The sequence below is a fragment of the Mustela lutreola genome, chromosome 5 (assembly GCF_030435805.1).
Source record: "Mustela lutreola isolate mMusLut2 chromosome 5, mMusLut2.pri, whole genome shotgun sequence".
Lineage (NCBI taxonomy): Eukaryota > Metazoa > Chordata > Mammalia > Carnivora > Mustelidae > Mustela > Mustela lutreola.
The window spans coordinates 106,819,566-106,840,010 of NC_081294.1; the positions used below are offsets into that span (position 1 = coordinate 106,819,566).

General features: G+C 42.9%; 1 protein-coding gene across 3 annotated transcripts in view; it reads right to left on the reverse strand.

Annotated features, from left to right (window-relative positions):
- Positions 1-20,445, reverse strand: part of SERINC5 (serine incorporator 5) — a 102,900-nt gene that overhangs the window by 26,114 nt on the left and 56,341 nt on the right. For 2 of the 3 annotated variants that reach the window (XM_059175340.1, XM_059175339.1), the window contains exons 3-5: positions 6,395-6,573; positions 5,846-5,928; positions 4,042-4,174 (exon numbers count right to left, since the gene is read on the reverse strand). In XM_059175340.1, coding sequence (XP_059031323.1) covers positions 4,042-4,174; positions 5,846-5,928; positions 6,395-6,573 — 395 coding nt within the window. The remainder of the gene's footprint in view (positions 1-4,041; positions 4,175-5,845; positions 5,929-6,394; positions 6,574-20,445) is intronic. The other variant, XM_059175342.1, reaches the window with a different exon arrangement.

Consider the following 20,445-nt stretch of genomic DNA (forward strand, 5'->3'; position numbering starts at 1 on the left):
TACCAGAACCTAACTGCTGCCATCATTGTTCGAGCTACAGTCAGGCCTGCTCACTTGCAACTCTATCCTCCTCCAATCTTTTCTGGAATTAAAATGTACATCATATCATGTTCTTCTTGTTTCAAACCCCAGTGATGCCCTCCCATCTCACACAAGGGCCCCAGAAGCCTGACATGATCTGAACCAATGCCTTCTCCTATTCTCACCTCTGGTGCCCACCCTTCAGCACTAGGGGGCGCAGCACAGAGGATGCCCGTTTGCCCCTCAACACACTGGGCCTGGGCCCAGCAGAGTCCTGCCTCCATCTCTCCCCCTTCCACCTCTCACGGTTGTCTCCCTCACACCTGATTGGGAAGCCTTTCCCTGCCCTGCTCTCCCCAAAGCCCACACCCTGCTTTCTTTCCCTCCAGTCTTTTCTACCACTGAGCCTGTTACTTCCTTATCTGCTTGATCATAAACTGATGTCCTCCCGGTGCCCCTGCCCTCCCCAACAGGAGGAGGTAAGCTCCATGGATCAGGACATCACTGTGTTCTCTGCTCTTCTCCTGCTGTTGAGTGACTGGCAGATAATATGTGCTTAATGAACACTGGTGTGAGGACTATCAACCGTTAAACCATAACTTTGTGCAGCAAAGGTAGCAGAATGGCCGCCACTCCTGCAGCTTCAGACTCATGACTTCCGCCTCGGTGACAGCTTGCTCCAGCAGGTGTCCCACATAGGTGCCATATCTTTATACTCTCTGTGCCTACCACACAGTCTGGCACATAATTAAATCCCCCCCAAAATGTGAGTAAATGCTAAATGGGAAGAAGCACTTGGAAGGAGATGAGAAAAGGACCAGAAAACCGGCAGAGTGCACAACACAGTATGCGGGTGCCAGGTTGGGAGAGTCGGCTGCCCTTGGGCTTGGGACTCAGTAGGACCCAACAACAATGGAAATAACAGATCTAGCACATTTAGAAGATGGGTCTTTGTGAGAAACACCTGAATGTACCTTCTACTTTTTGCTATTTCATTTTTGATAAAGAGTTGTCATTTCAAATCACAAAATTTGAGGTAGAAAGGAAAGAACACATTAAACATCTAATGCAACCATATTATTCTGTAGGTATGAAAACTGAGGTCAGAGAGGCCAAGTAATAACCTAAAAAGAAGTGGGGACATGAACACTTGGAGTCTCCTGGTTTCTGGGCCCAGGGCCTCAGGCCTATTAGCACTGGGATCTTTTCCTTCTCAGGATGTTTATTGAAAAGAGAAGAAAGGGGGGCCCTGGGTGGCTCAGTCATTAAGCCTTTGCCTTTGGCTCTGGTTGTGATCCCAGGAACCTGGGATCAAGCTCTGCATCCAGTATCCTGGTCAGTGGGAGGCCTGCTTCTCCCTCTCCCACTCCCCCTGCTTGTGTTCCCTCTCTCACGGTCTGTCAAATAAATAAATAAATAAAATGTTTTAAAAAAGAAAAGAAAGGGATGCTTGGGTGGCTCACTCAGTCAGGCGTCTGCCTTCGGCTCAGGTCATGATCCCAGGGTCCTGGGATCAAATCCCCTGTCAGGCTCCTTGCTCAGTGGGGAACCTGCTCCTCCCTTTCCCTCTGCCTGCTGCTCCCTCTGCTTGTGCTCTTTCTCTCTGACAAATAAATAGAGAAAATCTTTAAAAAAAAAAAAAAAAGAAAATGAAAAGAGAAGAAAAGGAAAGAAAAAGTACTTTGGTTGTTCCATTAGGAGTGATGTATTTTCTAGACTAACCCTGTAAGCAACAGTCTTTATTTAAAAATGACACCCCCCAAAAACTAGTAAATTAATTTACCTGAAAATAGTTTCCTAGCTTAATCCTAATTTTAGGCAGACAAATCAGCTATGAATATGATGACAATAGGGATTTTGTTGGGATATTAGCCTCAACGCCAAGACAACAGCAACATCATTTGTCACAAAGCTCTTAAGCCATTCTTATTGAGTGGTTTCTGGAAGGTTTTTACAGCAGCCTAACTCTTCCAAAATGCCTGTTAAAACTTGGCATCAATAATTAGTCTCTGAAAATGGCTTTAGAATCAATCAAAACAGTCAAATCAGAGCTGAAGAAGCACAAGTATTCTCAAGAGAACATACTACTTAATGGGCAAATCAGGCACTCAGTACTGAAGACATTATTATTTTTAAAAGTTCAATATTTGGGGGGCACCTGGGTGGCTCAGTGGGTTAAAGCCTCTGCCTTTGGCTCAGGTCATGATCCCAGGGTCATGGGATCAAGTCCCGCATGGGGCTCTCTGCTCTGCAGGGAGGCCTGCTTCCTCCTCTCTCTCTCTCTCTCTGCCTGCCTCTCTGCCTACTTGGGGTCTCTGTCTGTCAAATAAATAAATAAAATCTTTAAAAAAAAATAAAATAAAATAAAAATAAAAATAAAAAAAATAAAATAAAAAAATAAAAGTTCAATATTTTGAAGTATACATGTGAAAATTTTACAAAAAATTTTGGATGACTTTTTATTAGACAAAATAAATTTCTGTAGTGCTATCTATGTGACTATTCAATGTGCTGTAAAATTTTAAAAACTGTAAGTATTTGAGTGCTTACTCCAATATTTACCAAATTAAAAAATGATAACACTAGCCTTTCACTCATGCACCTCTTGATTTGTTCTCCAAAGAAACAAAACCAAAATCAAAATGAAACTACTACTACTACCAAGCTGAGGAATGTAATCAGAATGAAAAGTATTTTCAGGGGCGCCTGGGTGGTTCAATTGGTTCAGCATCTGCCTTTGCCTCAGGTCATGATTCCGGGGTCCTCCTAGCAGGGAGCCTGTTTTTCCCTCTCCCTCTGCTGCTCTCCCTGCTTGTGTTCTCTCTCTCTCTCTCTGTCCAATAAATACATAAAATCTTAAAAAAAAAAAAAATTGTCAAAGAATTCAGACCATGTGTTTTTTGTCCAAGATAAAAAATAAATTTCAAATTCATTCATTACTTTCTGCCCTTTTTCCAAAACATTATAAAATAACACAATACAAACAAAAATCTACAAAATAGCAAAAGTTTTATCAGGTACAATAGGTATTTTCATTCAAGTATTTTTAAAAGATTTCATTTATTTATTTGAGAGAAAGCACGGGGGGGGGGGGGCACACAGGGCAGGGGGAGAAAGAGAAGCAGACTCCCTGCTGAGCAGAGAACCTGATGCTCATACTTTCCATCCTAGGACCCTGAGATTGTGACCTGAGCCAAAGTCAGGTGCTTAACTGACTGACCAACCTAGGCACCCTTCTATTTGTATTTTATAAGCAAAGTAAGACAACAAGAAGCCAAGTGCCCCTTGCCTGGAGTCACAAAGTGAGCCCAGCCAGTCTTAGCACTCAAAGGGCTAACCCTCTTCTAGCTACCCGTCCCTCAATGTGGTTCAGTAATAAAATAAATAGAAATAAAAGTAGCTATTAATAGTTTGGCATTTCCCACTTCATTCTAGGATGTGAATCCCATGTTCAAGGCAGTTAGAAGAACTCCACATCTTTTAATTCAGGATAGCTCTCTAAGGCAACACAACAGACCTTCCTAGTGAAGGGATCCTTATACTCTTAGGCAGGTGGAGGAGGAACCAATAAAAATTTAAGAAAACAACTATCATATTCTTTGCAGAAAGTGTATTTTCAGCTCCAAAGTTTTTTTTCTCTTTAAAAATCTCTTAAGGATAGAAGCCTACGATAAAGCCTGCCCAAATTTTCAGGCACCCACCATCCCAACCAGGAAGCCAGGGCTGAGAAGTGCCAGCCCATTCAGAGCCCAAACGACAGCGCATGGGAAAAAGCCAAAAAGGGAAGAGAAATGAAATGGAAGAAGGAAAGGGAGAAAGGAGAGAAAAACAGCATGGTAGAGGAGTGAATGAAAAGGTTCAAAGAGCAGGAGTGAAGGGAAAGTGTGGACCAGCTATCTGAGGCGTAAGCAGGCTGCTGATCCCAGCACAATTCAGAGCTGCTGGTTAACACCGTCCTGTGGGCAGTTTCTCTGAGCAGCAGGCGAGCTCACTTGGAAGCTTCCCCCCAAATGCACATACCAGTTCTTGTTCCATTTATGTGCGAACTCAACGAGCAGGATGAGTTGGATGCCTATGAAGATGAAGCCTCCGACGGCTCCCACATAGCGCCAGGCTGCAAAAGAAGACCATCGTCCCAAAGGAGCTGAGGTGACTGTTCTGGCATTGAGTTCAAAGGAGAATAAAGACTGTAGTTATCTTTACCGTGTTCTTCTTGTACCTTTAATTTCCAGGCAATCCCATACAATGGGTGCCACCACTATACCCACTTCACAGATGAGAAAAATGGAGAGTCCATGTAAACCAACCAAGTCCCATAGTTAGTAAAGGACTAGGCTGGGATGTGAACACAGAGTGTGGCTCGGGAGCACCTGGGCTTAACCTCCATACCGCATCTGCCAGATAGCCTAACAGATGAAGTCGTTCATAAAATCAACAATGACCCACAATCTAAAACTAAAAAACACAAGTTATGAGGTAAAAAAGGGTTCAAACTGTATTGCCCATGGAGTCACCAGAGACTAGTAGAGAAATGAGGTTCAGAGAGACTCAGATCCACTTCTCTGCGACACAGAAGCTCTAACCTTGAGTGAGCCATGTCGCTCCTCTGGGTTACAGCTTGTCTGTAAAAATGACTGAGCTGCACTAGAGGACCACTGGGCCCCTTCCCACCCTAAATCTACCATTTCCATACATAAAAGTACATCTGTAGGGAACAGAAAACTAATTAACAGCATTTTAGGAAAAAAATAAGACTTAAATATAACTTCCTTAAGGACTACAAAAATTAGTATGACCCTAGGGGCACCTGGGTGGCTCAGTGGGTGAAGTGTCTGTCTTCAGCTCAAGTGGTATCGCAGGGTCCTGGAATCGAGCCCCACATCAGGCTCCCTGCTCAGTGAGGAGCATACCTCTCCCTCTGCCTCTGCCTCTGCCTCTCTCCCCACCTGGTCCATGCATATATGCGCTTTCTCTCTCAAATTAGTAAATGAAATCTTCAAACAAAAACAAAAAAATTAGTATGACCCTAAAAACTAGCCAGACCCTAGTGACCATCTGAGAGGCTGTGGGCTGTTCCTTACGGACGGCTACTGCGTGCATGTTTTTACTACTTGAACTAGACACATGAATTCGTATGGGTTAAACAGAGTTTCGAACCACTGAAATTCAGGCTTTTTCCCTTCCGGACTCTTATGAAAAGAGGCCCCTGTTTCAGGTATGATTAAAGGCTTCCAATTAAATTAATTTTGGTAAATCCTACAAAAAAGAAACATAATTCGGTGTTACACAGTTTCACGTCAGGTAAGTTTACAGGTAGGACTAGGACTAGAGGAAGCCGGTCTGATCTCACCACAGCTGCAGGCAGATCTGAAGCTGCTAGGACAGCCCGAGGTCCAGAGCAGGCGGATTTCCCGGGCGGTTCCCTGGGAATGAACAAGGCCTCCCTGGGCCCATTCAGACATGGCTGATGGGAGTCATGCTGACAGGCTGAACTGGTTTTCAAACACATTTTTAAGTGCCCCACTTTTCCCCTCGGGCCAACAGCCTTAAAATTATGCTTTGAATTCTCTAGGCTGCAGAGGAACACCCAGCCAGAAAGGGAGGAAATAGGGGAGAGATCAAGCAGGAGTGGGTGTCGCGGGGAGAAGAGAGGGAGAAGAGAGGGTGGATGAAGAGTGGGCAGGGAAGGAGGGGCTTTTTTATGAAACCACAAGAAAATCACTAATTCAAAATATCAAAGGCACCCTGGACTACAGTTTGCAACAATTTTACAAAACAGGTAAGGACAAAATAAATAGGTACCACCCAAATACCCCATTTGTACCATTCAGAAAGGTCTCCTGATCTGGAATGAAGAAAGCTCCTGAGCACATGGCCCCCAGCAACAGAAGTTTAAAGAACCAAAAGCTGGAAGGGAAAAAAAAAAAAAAAAAGAGGAAATGTATTTAAATGATATTCATGGAAGGACAAAAGAGCTCTTAGAAGGTAAGTATGTCAGCCCATGTTTCTGTTGTTGGTACTGTTCCTTCCAAATCGAGGGGAAGTAATTAAGTGACTGGAGACTGCCTTTTCCCATAATTAGACCAACCCAACCACTTTGTTGAGGTGGGGGGATGATGTAGGGACAGGCCTTAACACAAGAAATAAAAACTCTCATCTCTGCTGCAATTCTCGTTGTGGTACTAAGTGTTACAAATAGGACTCTAGTTCTTAAGCCACTGAGGGGTGACAAGTCCCACCTTCCCTAAGGTCAGTCAACAATTTCAACTAGAGGAAGAGTAGTCAGACGGTCTGATGAGCACGAGGTTGAGGATCAGTACTCTAAGCATCAGGGGAGACCACCTACCCCCACTCTCGAAGACCAAAGACTTACCCATTGTGAATATGCGCTCTACAACCTTTGCTGCTATTGATTTTCAGGGTCAGGAGGCAGAAGATGAAGAAGAAACAGGCCATTCCAAAACAGACTCTGTACACTGCAGAATACCCCACCAACTTCTCACAGGTGTCACCAGCTTTAATGCCTTTACAAATATCTTCATAAAATGGAATCTGAGGAAAAAGAAAAAATTCATCTGTTCAAACTGGGTGAAGAGGGGCTCCTGGCTGACTCAGTCAGAATAGAATGTGACTCTTGATCTTGGGGTGGTGGGTCTGAGCCCCATGTTGGGTGCAGAGATTACTTCAAAAGTAAATAAGTAAACAAAGGGGTGCCTAGGTGGCTCAGTAGGTTAAGCATCTGCCTTTGGCTCAGGTCATGATCCCAGGGTCTTGGAATCAAGCCCCACCTGGCACCCTGCTAAGCAGGGAGTCTGCTTCTCCCTCTCCTTCAGCCCGGTCTCCTCTGCTTGTGCTCTTATGCTCCCTCTCCCTCTCTCTCTCTCTGAAATTAATAAATAAATAAAATCTTAAAATAAATAGACTTCTAAAAAAAAGAAAGCCAGATAAGGAAGGGATGTCATGAAGTGTTTGTTCAGCACAAGTCAAAACCCAATGTGGAAATGTACGTGGTGCACAGAGAAATACAGACTGAGAAAAAAGTCCCTCTTCCAAAGACTTTTTCTTAATTTTCTCGGAATCTTTTTTTTTTTTTTTAAAGATTTTATTTATTTGATAGACAGAGATCACAAGAAGGCAGAGAGGCAGGCAGAGAGAGGCAGAGAGAGGCTGCGGGAAGCAGGCTCCCTGCTGAGCATAGAGCCTATGTAGGACTCAATCCCAGGACCCTGGGATCATGACCTGAGCCAAAGGCAGATGCTTAACCTACTGAGCCACCCAGGCACCCCTCTCCGAATCATTTTTAAAGATATAGTGCTATAATGTACCATTTCACCTTTACTTAGTCTAATGAATTCTGACGTCTAGAATCAGAACTTAAAAAAAAATTATACAGTAATACACGGATATATTTTTTGAAATGCATATACAGACTAAAAAGTGAAAGACTTCCTTCAGTCCCACCCCAAAATATCACTCCTCTCCTCAAGAGTTAACAATTTGGTGGGTATTTTTATTAGTTTACAAGTGTGTCCCCAACCCCAATATTCATTCATAATATACCCACATACACATACGTACATACATACACTTGTATGTGGCATATATACAGTGTATAAACAAAAAACTTTGTTAAAGAGTATACGTATTGTTCTACAATATGTTTTTTCCTAATTAACAATAAGCCATAGAGACCTTTCCCTATTAATTTACGTAGAATTCCAATCCACTTTTTAACCACTATTTAATATTTTATGGTTAAGAATAGATCAAAACTGATAAGCATTCCCACAGTGAACATCTGGAGACGATTTTTTGTTTTCCGTTATTTGTGGTTTTTTGTTATTACACACACTGACTCCGTAAACACTTACGCATGCTTCATTGAACATGTGCCTTATATGGATAGACTGCTGACCTAGAAATGGAATCAAATTTTAAAGTTTCAAGAGGTAAAGTCAAACCATGCTTTTGAAGACTGTATCAATTTATATCTAGTAATATTGGAGACTGCTCACCATTCCCAACGTGAACATCCAATTTAAAGATAATGTGTAAGTTCAGAACAAATGGCCCCATAATATGGCACTTTGGTATGCGAATTATTTTGATCTGAAAACAATCAAGTTCTAGGAGACTCAAAAAAATGTTGACCTCCCTGATAATTGCCTAAAAAAAATTTAGACTGGGGGGCATGGATTTAATAGAGGACCTGCTCCAGGAAGAGAGCTACTGCCACAGAGAAGCACAGAATACTGTGAACTCAGTGTGGTAGAGAAGAGGAATTGAGCAAGGTCTGTTTGTAAAAATTCCTTTCTCCATCCCTTGCTTCCATATGGCTCAGTAAACATTTGTTTACCAAACATTCGCTCCTCTTCATCCTCCTGGAAATTACTTTTCTTCCCATCGAAGTCTCGGGTCCCTTCGCCCTTCTCCTTAGTTCAGGATAACATATATATCTCATTTTGCCCTTCTTTGGAATCTCATGCTTATGAAATTATGTGGATTCCACCAAAGTACAAAATTAAGTTTGACTCTTCCAGATTAATCTGTCTCATGTCAATTTAATTTTTAGACCAGCCAAAAGATTCTTGAAAGGCAAAGAAAAAATTTTCCTTCCAAAAAAAAAAAAAAAAAAACAACAAACCCACTATCTTATTTCAATGTCCATCTTCCTCATTACAAGTAAGGTTCACATCATCTGTTAAATTTATGGCTATCTGGGGCGCCTGGGTGGCTCAGTGGGTTAAGCCGCTGCCTTCGGCTCAGGTCATGATCTCAGGCTCCTGGGATCGAGTCCCGCATCGGGCTCTCTGCTCGGCAGGGAGCCTGCTTCCCTCTCTCTCTCTCTCTGCCTGCCTCTCCGTCTACTTGTGATTTCTCTCTGTCAAATAAATAAATAAAATCTTTAAAAAAAAAAAATTTTATGGCTATCTGGATTTTACTCTGTGAATTGGATATTAATTGGGCTTTCTTTTTTATTCACTGGCATTCTTTATGAGTCTTAACCTTCTGAGAAAGGTTGACAATGCTTTATTCTAGTCTAACCAGAAGGTTTCAGTGTAAAATCTATGCATATTATCAGAATAATTAAAATCTTACATAATGAGAACAAGCAGGGTATTTCTATTAATGTTGGGAAATAAAGTGGTTAAAAAAAAAAGAAACCTTGCTTCTTATTAACATTGAAGTTGAACATTCTTCAAAATAAAAATGTAAGTTGAAAATCACACTGTAACTGTTATGCACAAGACAAAAAAATACTGCAGAGGAAAAAAAAAATGACACAAAGCTGGAAGTAAAACTGAAGCATAACAATTTGGTTTTATCCTCTGAAAAGATCTTAAAGGAACAATAGCAACTGAGGCTATTCAGATTTCCATAAGCAAAAAGACTAAGTTTAACCAGAGTTCATTTTCCTGAATGAGGATTCCCTCCACTCAAAAAAGGTCCACAGTCATTACTACACCCTAATCTGAAACATGTTTCTCTGAAACATGTTTTTTCAAGTTAGTGCCTCAGGCAAAAATGTGTTGCTGCTGAGACTCAATTAAGTATAGTTCTCTTTTTTGTGAACAGATGGATACAAAAGTTTTCACAAAGAAATGTCAAATATTTTGTAGTCACAAAGTTTCTGCAACTGCAATTTTTTTTTTAAAAGATCCAATCAAGATGTAAACGCATAGAGAGAGACACAACTGTGTTTCTGAAAAGGCTACAAAACAAAGTAGCAGACATGTAGGATTGCCAGATAAAACACAAAATATGTAATTAAATTTTGAATCAACAACAACTAATTGTTTAGTATGTCTGCAGGAGTGCTGACAGTAATGACTCCATCTTTGGTCCTCCATTTAGTTTGTGCTCATTCAACGACCCCTCTTGGGGTCCCCTGAGGATTAATATACATACCTTAGAAATGTCTGCCAAGCCTAGGATAAGGGTTGCAGGGAAGGCTTGTTTGGGGCTCCTGTGAATCTGTTAGATATACCACAGGTGGTGTCACAGATCTAATTAAAGACTGGCTGTCAATGAGGGGCCTACCAACCTTCTGATCTCCTGATAGTCCCTTCTGCCATGTCCCCTCACTCTGTAAAAATCTGGACTAAGGTCTGGACTTTGCAGAGAATTAACTGTGCAGCTGCTATAGATCATTGTCTGCCAGATCCACCCCCCTGCCATTCCTGCCTCACCCTCACCATCAATAAGGTACCCTGAATAAAACTCTATAAATTGTATGAAGTTGCTTGCTTCATTTTCCAGTCTCAAAATTGCCTTCTTAGTTTGGGGGACACTTTACTGTTCCTCTCCTATCTTCCAACAATGCCCCCATACAATATTTGGGACATACTTATACTAAATATTACATGAGACATACTTATACTAAAAAGAGCATTCCTTTTGCACAAGATAAAGCTAAAAGAAAATTCAGGATCTCGCTCCAAAGAGCCAGGTGTACTACTCTAATGCTAAGAAATCTGGTCCCCATCCTACACGCAAGAGAAAACAACAATTTTAGCTACAATATGGAGGTAGGGCTGGGAAGGCAACCGGCTTCAGGCAGGAGGGTTAGTTGAAAGGCCACTGGTTTAATAGTCCAGTGGATTGTCGATGGATGCCAACAGTCAATGAATGAAGAAAGTAAACCACTGGCAGGGAGACCAGAAATTCTATAGGTAGAGATCAGAGTTGGTAGGACTATATGGATGACAAGAAAGAAGTAAGGGAAGTGGGCAGGTGCTGTTTGGTGGGGGAGTAGGGTTGGTAGAGGACAAACAGGTGAACCAGAAGAACAGATCAGGAGTTTGTGTCAACTTATAGGGTTTGAAGCTTCCTGGGGCATCGCAGTGAGAATGTCTGGTCTGGAAATTCCTCCAGGACAGTAATTAGGACTAGACGCAAGAACACAGGAAGCACCCCATGCAGGTAATGAGAGGAGTCAGCAAGTGCTTTCTGAATTTTGAGTGTGAATTTTTAGCTGTGTTTTATAAGTGAGTAAACTCACATGGTTAAAATCTTCAGATATTCAACATCCAAAAAACAAATAATCCATTAAAAACTCAGCAGAAGACATGAATAGACATTTCTCCAAGGAAGACAGATACATGAAAAGATGTGCATCACCTACCATCACGGAAATACAAATTAAAATTACAATGAAATATCACCTCACACCTGTCAGAATGGCTAAATTAAATAACACAAGAAAAACAGGTGTTGGCAAGGATGTGGAGAAAAGGGAACCCTCGTGAACTATTGGTTGGAATGCAAACTGGTGCAGCCACTCTGGAAAATACTACGGAGCTTCCTCGAAAAGTTAAAAACAGAACTACCCTATGACTCAGCAATCACATTACTGGGTACTTATCCAAAGAATATAAAAACACTAATTCAAAGGGATACATGCACCCCTATGTTTACAGCAGCATTATTTACAACAGCCAAATTATGGAAGCAGCCCAGGTGTCCATCAATAGATGAATGGATTAAGAAGAGGTGGTATGAGTAAATGTATACAAATATACACGTGTGTACACACACACACACACACACACACTCTGGACTATTACTCAGCCACAAAAAAGAATGAAATCTTGCCCTTTGCAATGACGTGGATAGAGCTAGAGAGTATTATGCTGAACGAAATAAGTCAGCCAGAGAAAGACAAATACCATATGACTTCACTCATATGTGGAATTTAAGAAACAAAACAAATGAGCAAAGGGGGGAAAAAAGGAGAAAGAGAGAGAGAGAGAAACCAAGAAAGAGTGAACATGTCATGAAATGAAATGAGTGATGGTTGATGTATGGAATTGTTGAATCACTATACTGTACACCTGAAATTAAATAAAATTGCATCTCAACTAACTGCAATTAAAATAAAACTTAGTTTAAAAATTTTTTTTCAAAAATAAATAAATACAAAAGCACCTGTCTGGCTCAGTCAGTTAAGCATCTTGATTTCCCGTCAGGTCATGATCTCAGGGTCCTGGGATCAAGCCCAGTGGCAGGCTCCCCTGCTTGACTTGTCTCCCTCTGCCCCTTCCCCTCCTAGCGCACATTAGCATTTTCTCTCTCTCTCTCAAATAAATAGGTAAATCTTTAAAAAATAAATAGACAGAGGTGCCTGAGTGGCGCAGTGGGTTAAAGCCTCTGCCTTCGGCTCAGGTCATGATCCCAGAGTCCTGGAATCGAGCAACACATCAGGCTCTCTGCACAGCGGGGGAGTCTGTGTCTTCTTCTCTCTCTGCCTGCCTCTCTGCCTACTTGTGACCTCTGTCAAATAAATAAATAAAATCTTTAAAAAAATAAAAATAAAAAAATAAAAAATAAATAGACAGAGAAAATAAATAATAAATTTTTTGGATACTGACATAATGGGAGAGCCCACACGAAGTGAATGTTTCTAAACTTTTCAGAGAGGAACAAAAGCTATACCCATATTAAGTAATGCTGTGAGAAACAGGTAATATTGCTTTAAATCTGTAAAAGTCACGGAGGCATGACACCACCTCACTTATTCAGCTGTTTTATTTAAGCGGGATTTATTGCTCTACAATATTCATTCAGCTTTTTCTTCCTTCCCTTCTTTCTTCCACTCAATCAACAAAACTAATTCCTGACACCTCCCTCTCCCCCGCAACTATAACACCTGCAAGTCAGTACCCCTTTCATCTCCACCAGCCCATCTTTTACCTTCAGTCCCCTCTCCCCCACCCCAACAATCCTCACACCCATTTCAAGAAAAATGCTAATGCCAGGAGGGCCTAACCTCAAATTCTATCACCACCCCCCAAATCCCCTCCCTTATTTACTCCCAGAGGCTCTCAGGCTCATCAGTGGGTGACTATGTGGCATTGAGTATTTCATCCCAAATAGAAGTAGCCAAACAACCGGTTGCTCTGTACTAAGACCTGCCTTACGCTCTGTGGGTGACTTAGTCATTTAGTCCTCAGTAAGTGGTGAATATTTTTAAGCGAAGAACCTCTATTTGAACAAGCCAAGAGAATTTACCAAGGGGAATTTGCTCTGATTAAATATTTGCTACTCCAAGCTCCATCCCAGTTTTAGAAAAAGAAAACTCACATCACACACAGACTCTACACTGTGGGGGGGAGAAGGTGACGGGCCTGCTCAGGGTGTTGCCTCTTCAAGTCTGGCTCTGGGCATCCAAGGACACTACTTCTATGTTGGTTCTGTAGGGACCTGTGGGCAAGAGGCTTCCTTTCAACCCTCAAGGCAGCCAAACTCAGAGCCATCATATTATCAGTAAGAGTAAACAAGGACTCAGTAGACTTCCGATCCTAACTCCACTACTAACCTGAGCAAATATCACACTCTCTCTGAGCCTCAATTCCCTATTTGTACAACAAAATAATATTGCCACCACCTTATGAAGTTCTCCCAAGAATTAAATCACTCAGTCCTCGTAAAGTGCTTGCCATGGTTCCTATTCCAACATAGCCATGAAGTAAACTTCCTGGGTGCCTGGCTGGCTCAGTCCTGAGAGCATGGGACTCCACACTTGGCATGGGGCCTACTAAAAACATAACAAAACAACAAAACAAAACAAAACAAAAAGAAAAGAAAAACAAAACAACCCCTCACACAGTAAGTTTCCTTAAATTCTAAGGTGCTATCTATCTTATAAAAAGAACTTTGGGGAGAGGGAATCAGCACATTACATGAATGACAGTTTCCTGCATTCTGATTTGAACATGGGGGGAATAAGCATCTTAGAATTCAGTAGATGCTCTACTCATTTTGCCAAGGATTCATACTGCAATAGTCAGGAAAATATATCTGGGGGCACCAGGGTGGCTCAGTCATTGGGTGTCTGCCTTCGGATCAGGTCATGATCCCAGTGTCCTGGGATCAAGCCCCACATCGGGCTCCCTGCTCAGTGGGAAACCTTCTTCTCCCTCTCACACTCTCCCTGCTTGGGTTCCCTCTCTCACTATGTCTCTCTCTGTCAAATAAATAAATGGGGGGAAAAAGAGAAAGAAAGAAAAATCAGGGAAGATATTTTCAAAACATCAACACAAGTATTAAGCGCAAAGAGATGGAGCTGGAAGAAACCCCACATGATGTTTCCTGCACAAGAGAGACACTAACTATGCTCCCCGAACAATTTCTATCTCAGATGAATAAATATAAAGAAACTACAGAAGAGCCACAGAAAGGCCCACATACAGCTCTGGTTGGCCAGGGGCCCAGATGCTGCAAACCCAGAAGAACAGACTTTGGGAGGTTTCTTAAAGAAACAGAGAGGAGAAAGATGAGATTGGTGCCCCTCTGATATGGAAGTGTTATTTGGGAAAGATAAGAAAATGGTATATTAGCAAAGCTAATGATTCTTACAGTCTATCAGATTTCTAGAAGGCTGCATGAATCCAAGGTGCCAAAAAAGCTGTAGGCAGTTTGGCCTGAGTCATAGCATAAAAACTAGAAGAACTGGGTCTTCAAGTTCAGTTTAATATCCCTTACCTGAACATGAATTTCAGAACCAGAGCCTCTTTCTGTCTGCCTCTCCTCTTTCTGGAATTCCACTGATCTTCAAACATTCTAATTCTAAGACAACTTGGTTTTTCTCTGTGGAATAAGTCCAGGTCCAGCAATGTCTGTCTGCTACCCACGACCGCCAGCAGCTGTGAAAGGGGGAATGCTGAGGTCAGCTTCCGTGCTCCCGGGGACCACCTCCAGGCTCATTCCTTGGTAAGGAGTCAAGTCTACATTTGTCATTATTAAAAGCCACAAGAGAAACTAAACTTAAATGTTTAACGTCTAGTTTTATCTGACCCCGTCACTTCTGAAATCAGGAACTTAATGCTCCCAGTGGTAACTCTGCAGAATCTCAGAAGCATGAGACAGAGACTAGCATTAGGGCTCACAGCCCCTTCACCACAAGCACTTCATCAGGATGGAGCAGCCACAAATTTGATTAGATGGAAAACAACTCTGATCAAACTGTAAACAAAAAGCTTTCAATCCAAACAAGACAATTCCCAGAGGACTGACTAATTATGATGGAATGAAGGCATCCTCCACAAAAGGAGACGGACCAACTAATGTCAGTCTCTGTAAACAGAGAATGAGTTAACATCCAAGGTGGAATGTACAAACCAAATCGTACAAGTAACCAGTCTTGAATGAGAAGTCGATCCCAGTGAAAACTTACGTTAACTCTTCAAGGAGGCAAAGAATTTGATGACTGGGGGCCAGGGAATGGGTAGGTCCTCTTTGCTGATTTGGGGTAAGCCTACAGATAAAGGCAGAGGAACTCAGGTATAGGAATCCTGGTTTCTAGTTTGACAGCTGATCCAATGGTCGACCAGTGGGGAAGAGGAATCACAGAAGAGCAGTTTCAAAGCAGTGGGGCAATACTTCACTTAAAAACAAATTGCAGGGGTGCCTGGGTGGCTCAGTGGGTTAAGGTCTCTGCATTAGGCTCGGGTCATGATCTCAGGGTCCTGGAATGGAACCCCACATCGGGCTCTCTGCTCGGCAGGGAGCCCGCTTCCTCCTCTCTCTCTCTTTCTCTCTGCCTGCCTCTCTGCCTGCCTCTCTGCCTACTTGTGATCTCTGTCTGTCAAATAAATAAATAAAATCTTTAAAAAAAGAAACAAAACAAATTGCAGGGGTGCCTGGGTAGCTCAGTCAGTTAAGTGTCTGCCTTCGGCTCAGGCCATGATCCCAGAGTCGGGCTCCCTGCTCAGCGGGAAGCCTGCTTCTCCCTCTCCTTCTGCCTGCCTCCCCTTGCTTGTGCATGCCACACATGCTCTCTCTCTGTCAAATTAATAAATAATTGATTATTAATAAATATATTTATAAATTAATAGACTAATAAATTGTTTGAATAATTAATAAATATAAATCTTAGTTTAAAGATTAGTAAATTAAAACTCTTTTTTTTTAATTGCACGGGAGGTGCCTGTATCAAGAGGACGTGTGAGCAGGTGACTCAGCAAGGGCGCGGCACTCCAGGAAAGATGGCTGGATTAGAGCTACAGATTTGGTAGAGCAGCAGAAATGACCGTCAGTAGACTCCCCTGGAGAGGAACGTGGTGAAGGTGGGGAGGGGGATGGTGGACACAACCCAGAACCCTGGAGAATACAAATATTCAGGGGCTGGGAAGAAGGAAAAACTCAAGGAAGAAACTGAAAAGGTCCAGAACTGAAGGAGGAGACTTGGAAAAAGAGGCTTTCAAGAAGCAGAGCGAGGTCAGCAGCATCAAAAACCACCAACATGAGGAGGACTGAGAAGGAACACAGGGTCTGGACACTGAATCAGAATATTCTCTAGAGCCAGTGGGAGCAGAAGCCAGGATGCAGATGGCCGAGGAGATAGCCAGGCTCTGTGTAGGGATCAGGAAGTGAACCCAGAGGGTCTTCCACCCCTGTTTTCAAGAAACCTAATGGCAAATGCAGGGGGTCCAAGGATCATTCCTAAATGTCACTGATTTGTGATTACACAGCAATACATAATTACATGCCTGTTGCCAGGGAAAATGTAAATTACCATAAAATAGAGAAAATACAAGGGGCGCCCAGGTGGCTCAGTCAGTTAAGTGGCTGGCTCTCGATTTCAGCTCAGGTCATGGTCTCAGGACTGTGAGATGGAGCCCCACTGCGGCTCCGTGCTGGGCTCAAGCCTGCTCAAGTTTCTCTCTCCCCCTCTGCTCCCCTCACCCCACCGCCTCGCACCCAAGGACATGCACCTTTTCCCTCTCTCTCTCTTTCAAAATAAATAGATAAATAAATAACTAAATAAATAATAAAAGAGAAAATATTATTCTCGACCATTGTCCCCCAGCTCTAACTCGATTGCTTTCCAGAGGTAATAAGCACCGTCGCAGCTGTGTGTGGACCCTTCTGGACCCTTCGCTGTGCTGCTCTCCACTCATTGTGTCTTGCAGATCGCTGCATGTCTGCACCAACCATCCTTTAGTTTCTTTTACCCAAATGGCAGACGTTTAGGCTGTTTCTGATTGTTCATCATTACTTCATCCATAATTCACAAACAAAGCGTACTGGGTATTTTCCCTATTGTGCATCTCTCTCAGCACATGTGTAAAACATCCAGGAGGACAGCTACCAAGAAGGTAATCTGGGGGTCAGAAAGTCACTATGTTCGAAATTTGAGCAGGTACTGCTAAGCTCTCCCCAGGGAGGGTTTCTGAGAACTTGAGGGCTGGAGTGACAAGTGAAGGAAAAGAAAGGAAGGACACAACTTTCAGAGCCACTGGCCTCTCAGAGTCAGCATCTCAATCCTTTTTCTTGGGGGTCTTTGTCCAGAAGCACTGCAAGGGGGTAGGATAGGGATGGGGCCCTCTGACTCTAAGGAAAAAATCTACACCTAACCACAGAGACACCTTATAACTCACCACAGAGCACTGTACTCCATTTTACTGGCAAATAAGGTTACTATCCACCCTGCCCCTCCCACAGAGTACAGGGTCTGAAGGAGTTTGTACCTGTCCTGAGGAAAAGAGGCCACTGAAGAATCACCCGTGAAGGCAGAGATGCTGGACTGTCTCTAACGAGAAGATGAAACATCTCAATAAGCAAAACTTTCTATTTAGATCACTTACCAGATAGAAGACATGTTCAGAGCCCAAGTGAGCCCCAAATCAATGGTCTTTGTGACTATGTGGACTGGAATACAGTGATACACAAATTCAACTGTGTGCCTGTCTTCTATGAATAATTTTTTAGACCCAGTAAAACTAGATTTCATATGTGCAATCTTTCTTCTATACTATATGTTAATGTCATTCAAGCATTTTCATGGTTAATGTTAATTGTTCGTGATTTTTGCCTTAGGTAGGACATGAGAATCTAATATCCCCCCAAAAACTGCACCCTACCACACCTCTAACTGCAAGTTTCTGAGAGCCCCTACTCCCCAATCCTCGTACTGAGGACCAGGAGGACATGGCATATGTTCAGGTTTCTGGCCCAGCATCTTTTCCATTTTACAATTTACCTGACTTGGAATGGGGAGTCCTTGGCAGCCGGGGAAGCAAGGCATCTTCTCCCTCCCCACTTTTTCCTGATCACCAAAATGCTTCATCTGACTACAGAAGAAGAGTATAGATTATTTTTATCTGTGAATAATTTATCATTTATTTCAAAAGGCCACGCATACCAAGACAGAGCATTAAATGTGTCACAGTAAATTTATTGCTGCAATATTCTTGTCTCGTCGATCTAGCACGTGGTTGACACATCCCAATTATCTAAAACTGAAAGCAATGACTCTGGTGTCCTCAACGTAACTTTTAACCATTGAAGTTCTCCTCCCAAGGTGGACAGACTGACTGTACATGACATGCATAGGGCCACTGACAACAGAACACAAGAATCAAAAACTCACAGTCTGTGGGTTAAATCCCGCTAGCTTCTGTTTAGGAAAATAAAGTTTGATTAGAACACGGCCACACTCATTTGCTGGCACATTGTTTTGGCTGCTTTTGCCCTACAATGGCAGCATCTGAGAAGTTGCTGGAGACCACAAAAACCCCCAGACTGGAGAATGTTATCTAGCTGGCTTTCTACAGGAAAAGCTCATCAGCTCTACAGATCAAAAGCCAAAGGAGGAGCAGAGAGGTCCTAGGACTCTGCCCTGCCTTCTCACCTCTACAAGACTCTGGAACTTGTGCTTTAAATGAATCCAACTGTGTATCTCCCATATGCCATTTTTAGAGCAGCAAATTAAGTATTTTAATTTAGCTGCAGGGTGGTGGGGGTGGGGGGGACAGGCATGGGAGTCCCAGTGCTCCTCGCCACAGGCCAGAAGCCCTCAAGAGCTCTAACAGAGAAAAGTCCTCACATCTGTTATGCAAACACACTCCATGCAACCAAAAATAAAACCCACTCTGATGAAAGCCGCCATTTGGAAAGATAATTTTAGACTTATTCTGAGACTGTAGAAACAGTCATCACTGAAATGTAAAAAACCACACCCCCAAAATGCCTGACCCCCTAGAGGTACAGCCTTAAGCTTAGAGGGCTAGACACATTCCCTCACAAACCTCTACCCTCACCCAGGCTCCTCTGCTTGCAGTCAAGGACACAGAGAAAACATTCCTGAGTGCTAACATGACCCCAAAGGTTAACAGAAATGATGGCGAAGCTGAGGGCACTGTTTCCAAGTCACTAATGGAGTTCACACACCCGGAGCTTTCAAACCCGTCCCCGTGTGCACACTTGCCATCTAACATCAAGGGGCTCCTCCTGAGTGCAGTTACTAAACCATTCTGCTTCCCCTACCTGGGGGCCAGTTCTCTAAGGACGACAACTGTGTTACTACTTACATACCCTTGTACCTCGCCCAGGGCTTGGCACTTACATAGGAAAGAAGGAAAGACAGGAGGAAGGAAGGAATTATTTGACTTAAAAGACTTTTCCAAGCACAAACTTGGGCTACAGTTTAACCAAGGAACATGATCTGCCTTTTAAATTCTCAAGAGCATCAAGACTCAACTATTCACAATATTTATGTTTCCTGCTCCCAGCGCTTTGAGGCTACTGACTCTTAGTTCTTTCTGCATCGTGCCATTGGTCTGCTCCCCCGGGCCTGTTTTTATAATGACAGAACTGTTTGCTTCCAACTGGAAGTTCTTGTCTGTTTCATTTATCTGCAGAGGGGTGTTCTGAGGGCCCAGCAGACAGTCGGTGAGGAGATGCTTTTGAAGATGACAGCAAAGGGGGTTCGTTCTCCCCTTCCCACAGCCAGATCCATCTTGAAACAGAGATCCTCTTTAACACTTGATGCCCCCCCCCAAAAGTTTCTAGGTAATGGATCCTCCAGTCCAAAGACAATAACTATTGTTTCATTGTTCTCTGGCTCCTGGGAAGCTCATTATTCCTGGACAAGGATCAAACTTTTCTACCCTTGGTTCAGATTCAAAAAAAGACTCTCAGCAGGGTCTCCATTAGTTCAAATCGCTGCTTGTACTACAGAACTATTTCCCACCATCATTTTCCCAGAATTCACTTGTGAGCAGGAGGGTGAGGCCCAATCAAGGGGAGGAGGGAGGGATGGCAGGGTTGTGAGGACTCTTGGTTTTGTCCCACACGGTGTTAGGTCTGGATGGAATTGAGACCAAACAAAAGCTGTTCGGAAACACATGCCCCCAAAGTCACTCCCACTTGGAGGGGAGGGGACCCAGAGTATTAAGAGGTGGAAAATTCACTGCCAGCTCCCCATAGGAAAATTCTCATTAAGACACGGTGAAAATATTCTCACGGGGTCCTATCAAGGACTTTGAGGTTTGAGGGCCCAAACCCACCTTTAACCTCAGAAACATATTCATTGATAGACTCTACACATACAAGGTACAACAGTACGATGAACTCAGCTGCTGTTCAGAAAGAGAACTTCTGGAGAGCATTCTATCCCATCTGGATTTAAAAAAACAAAAA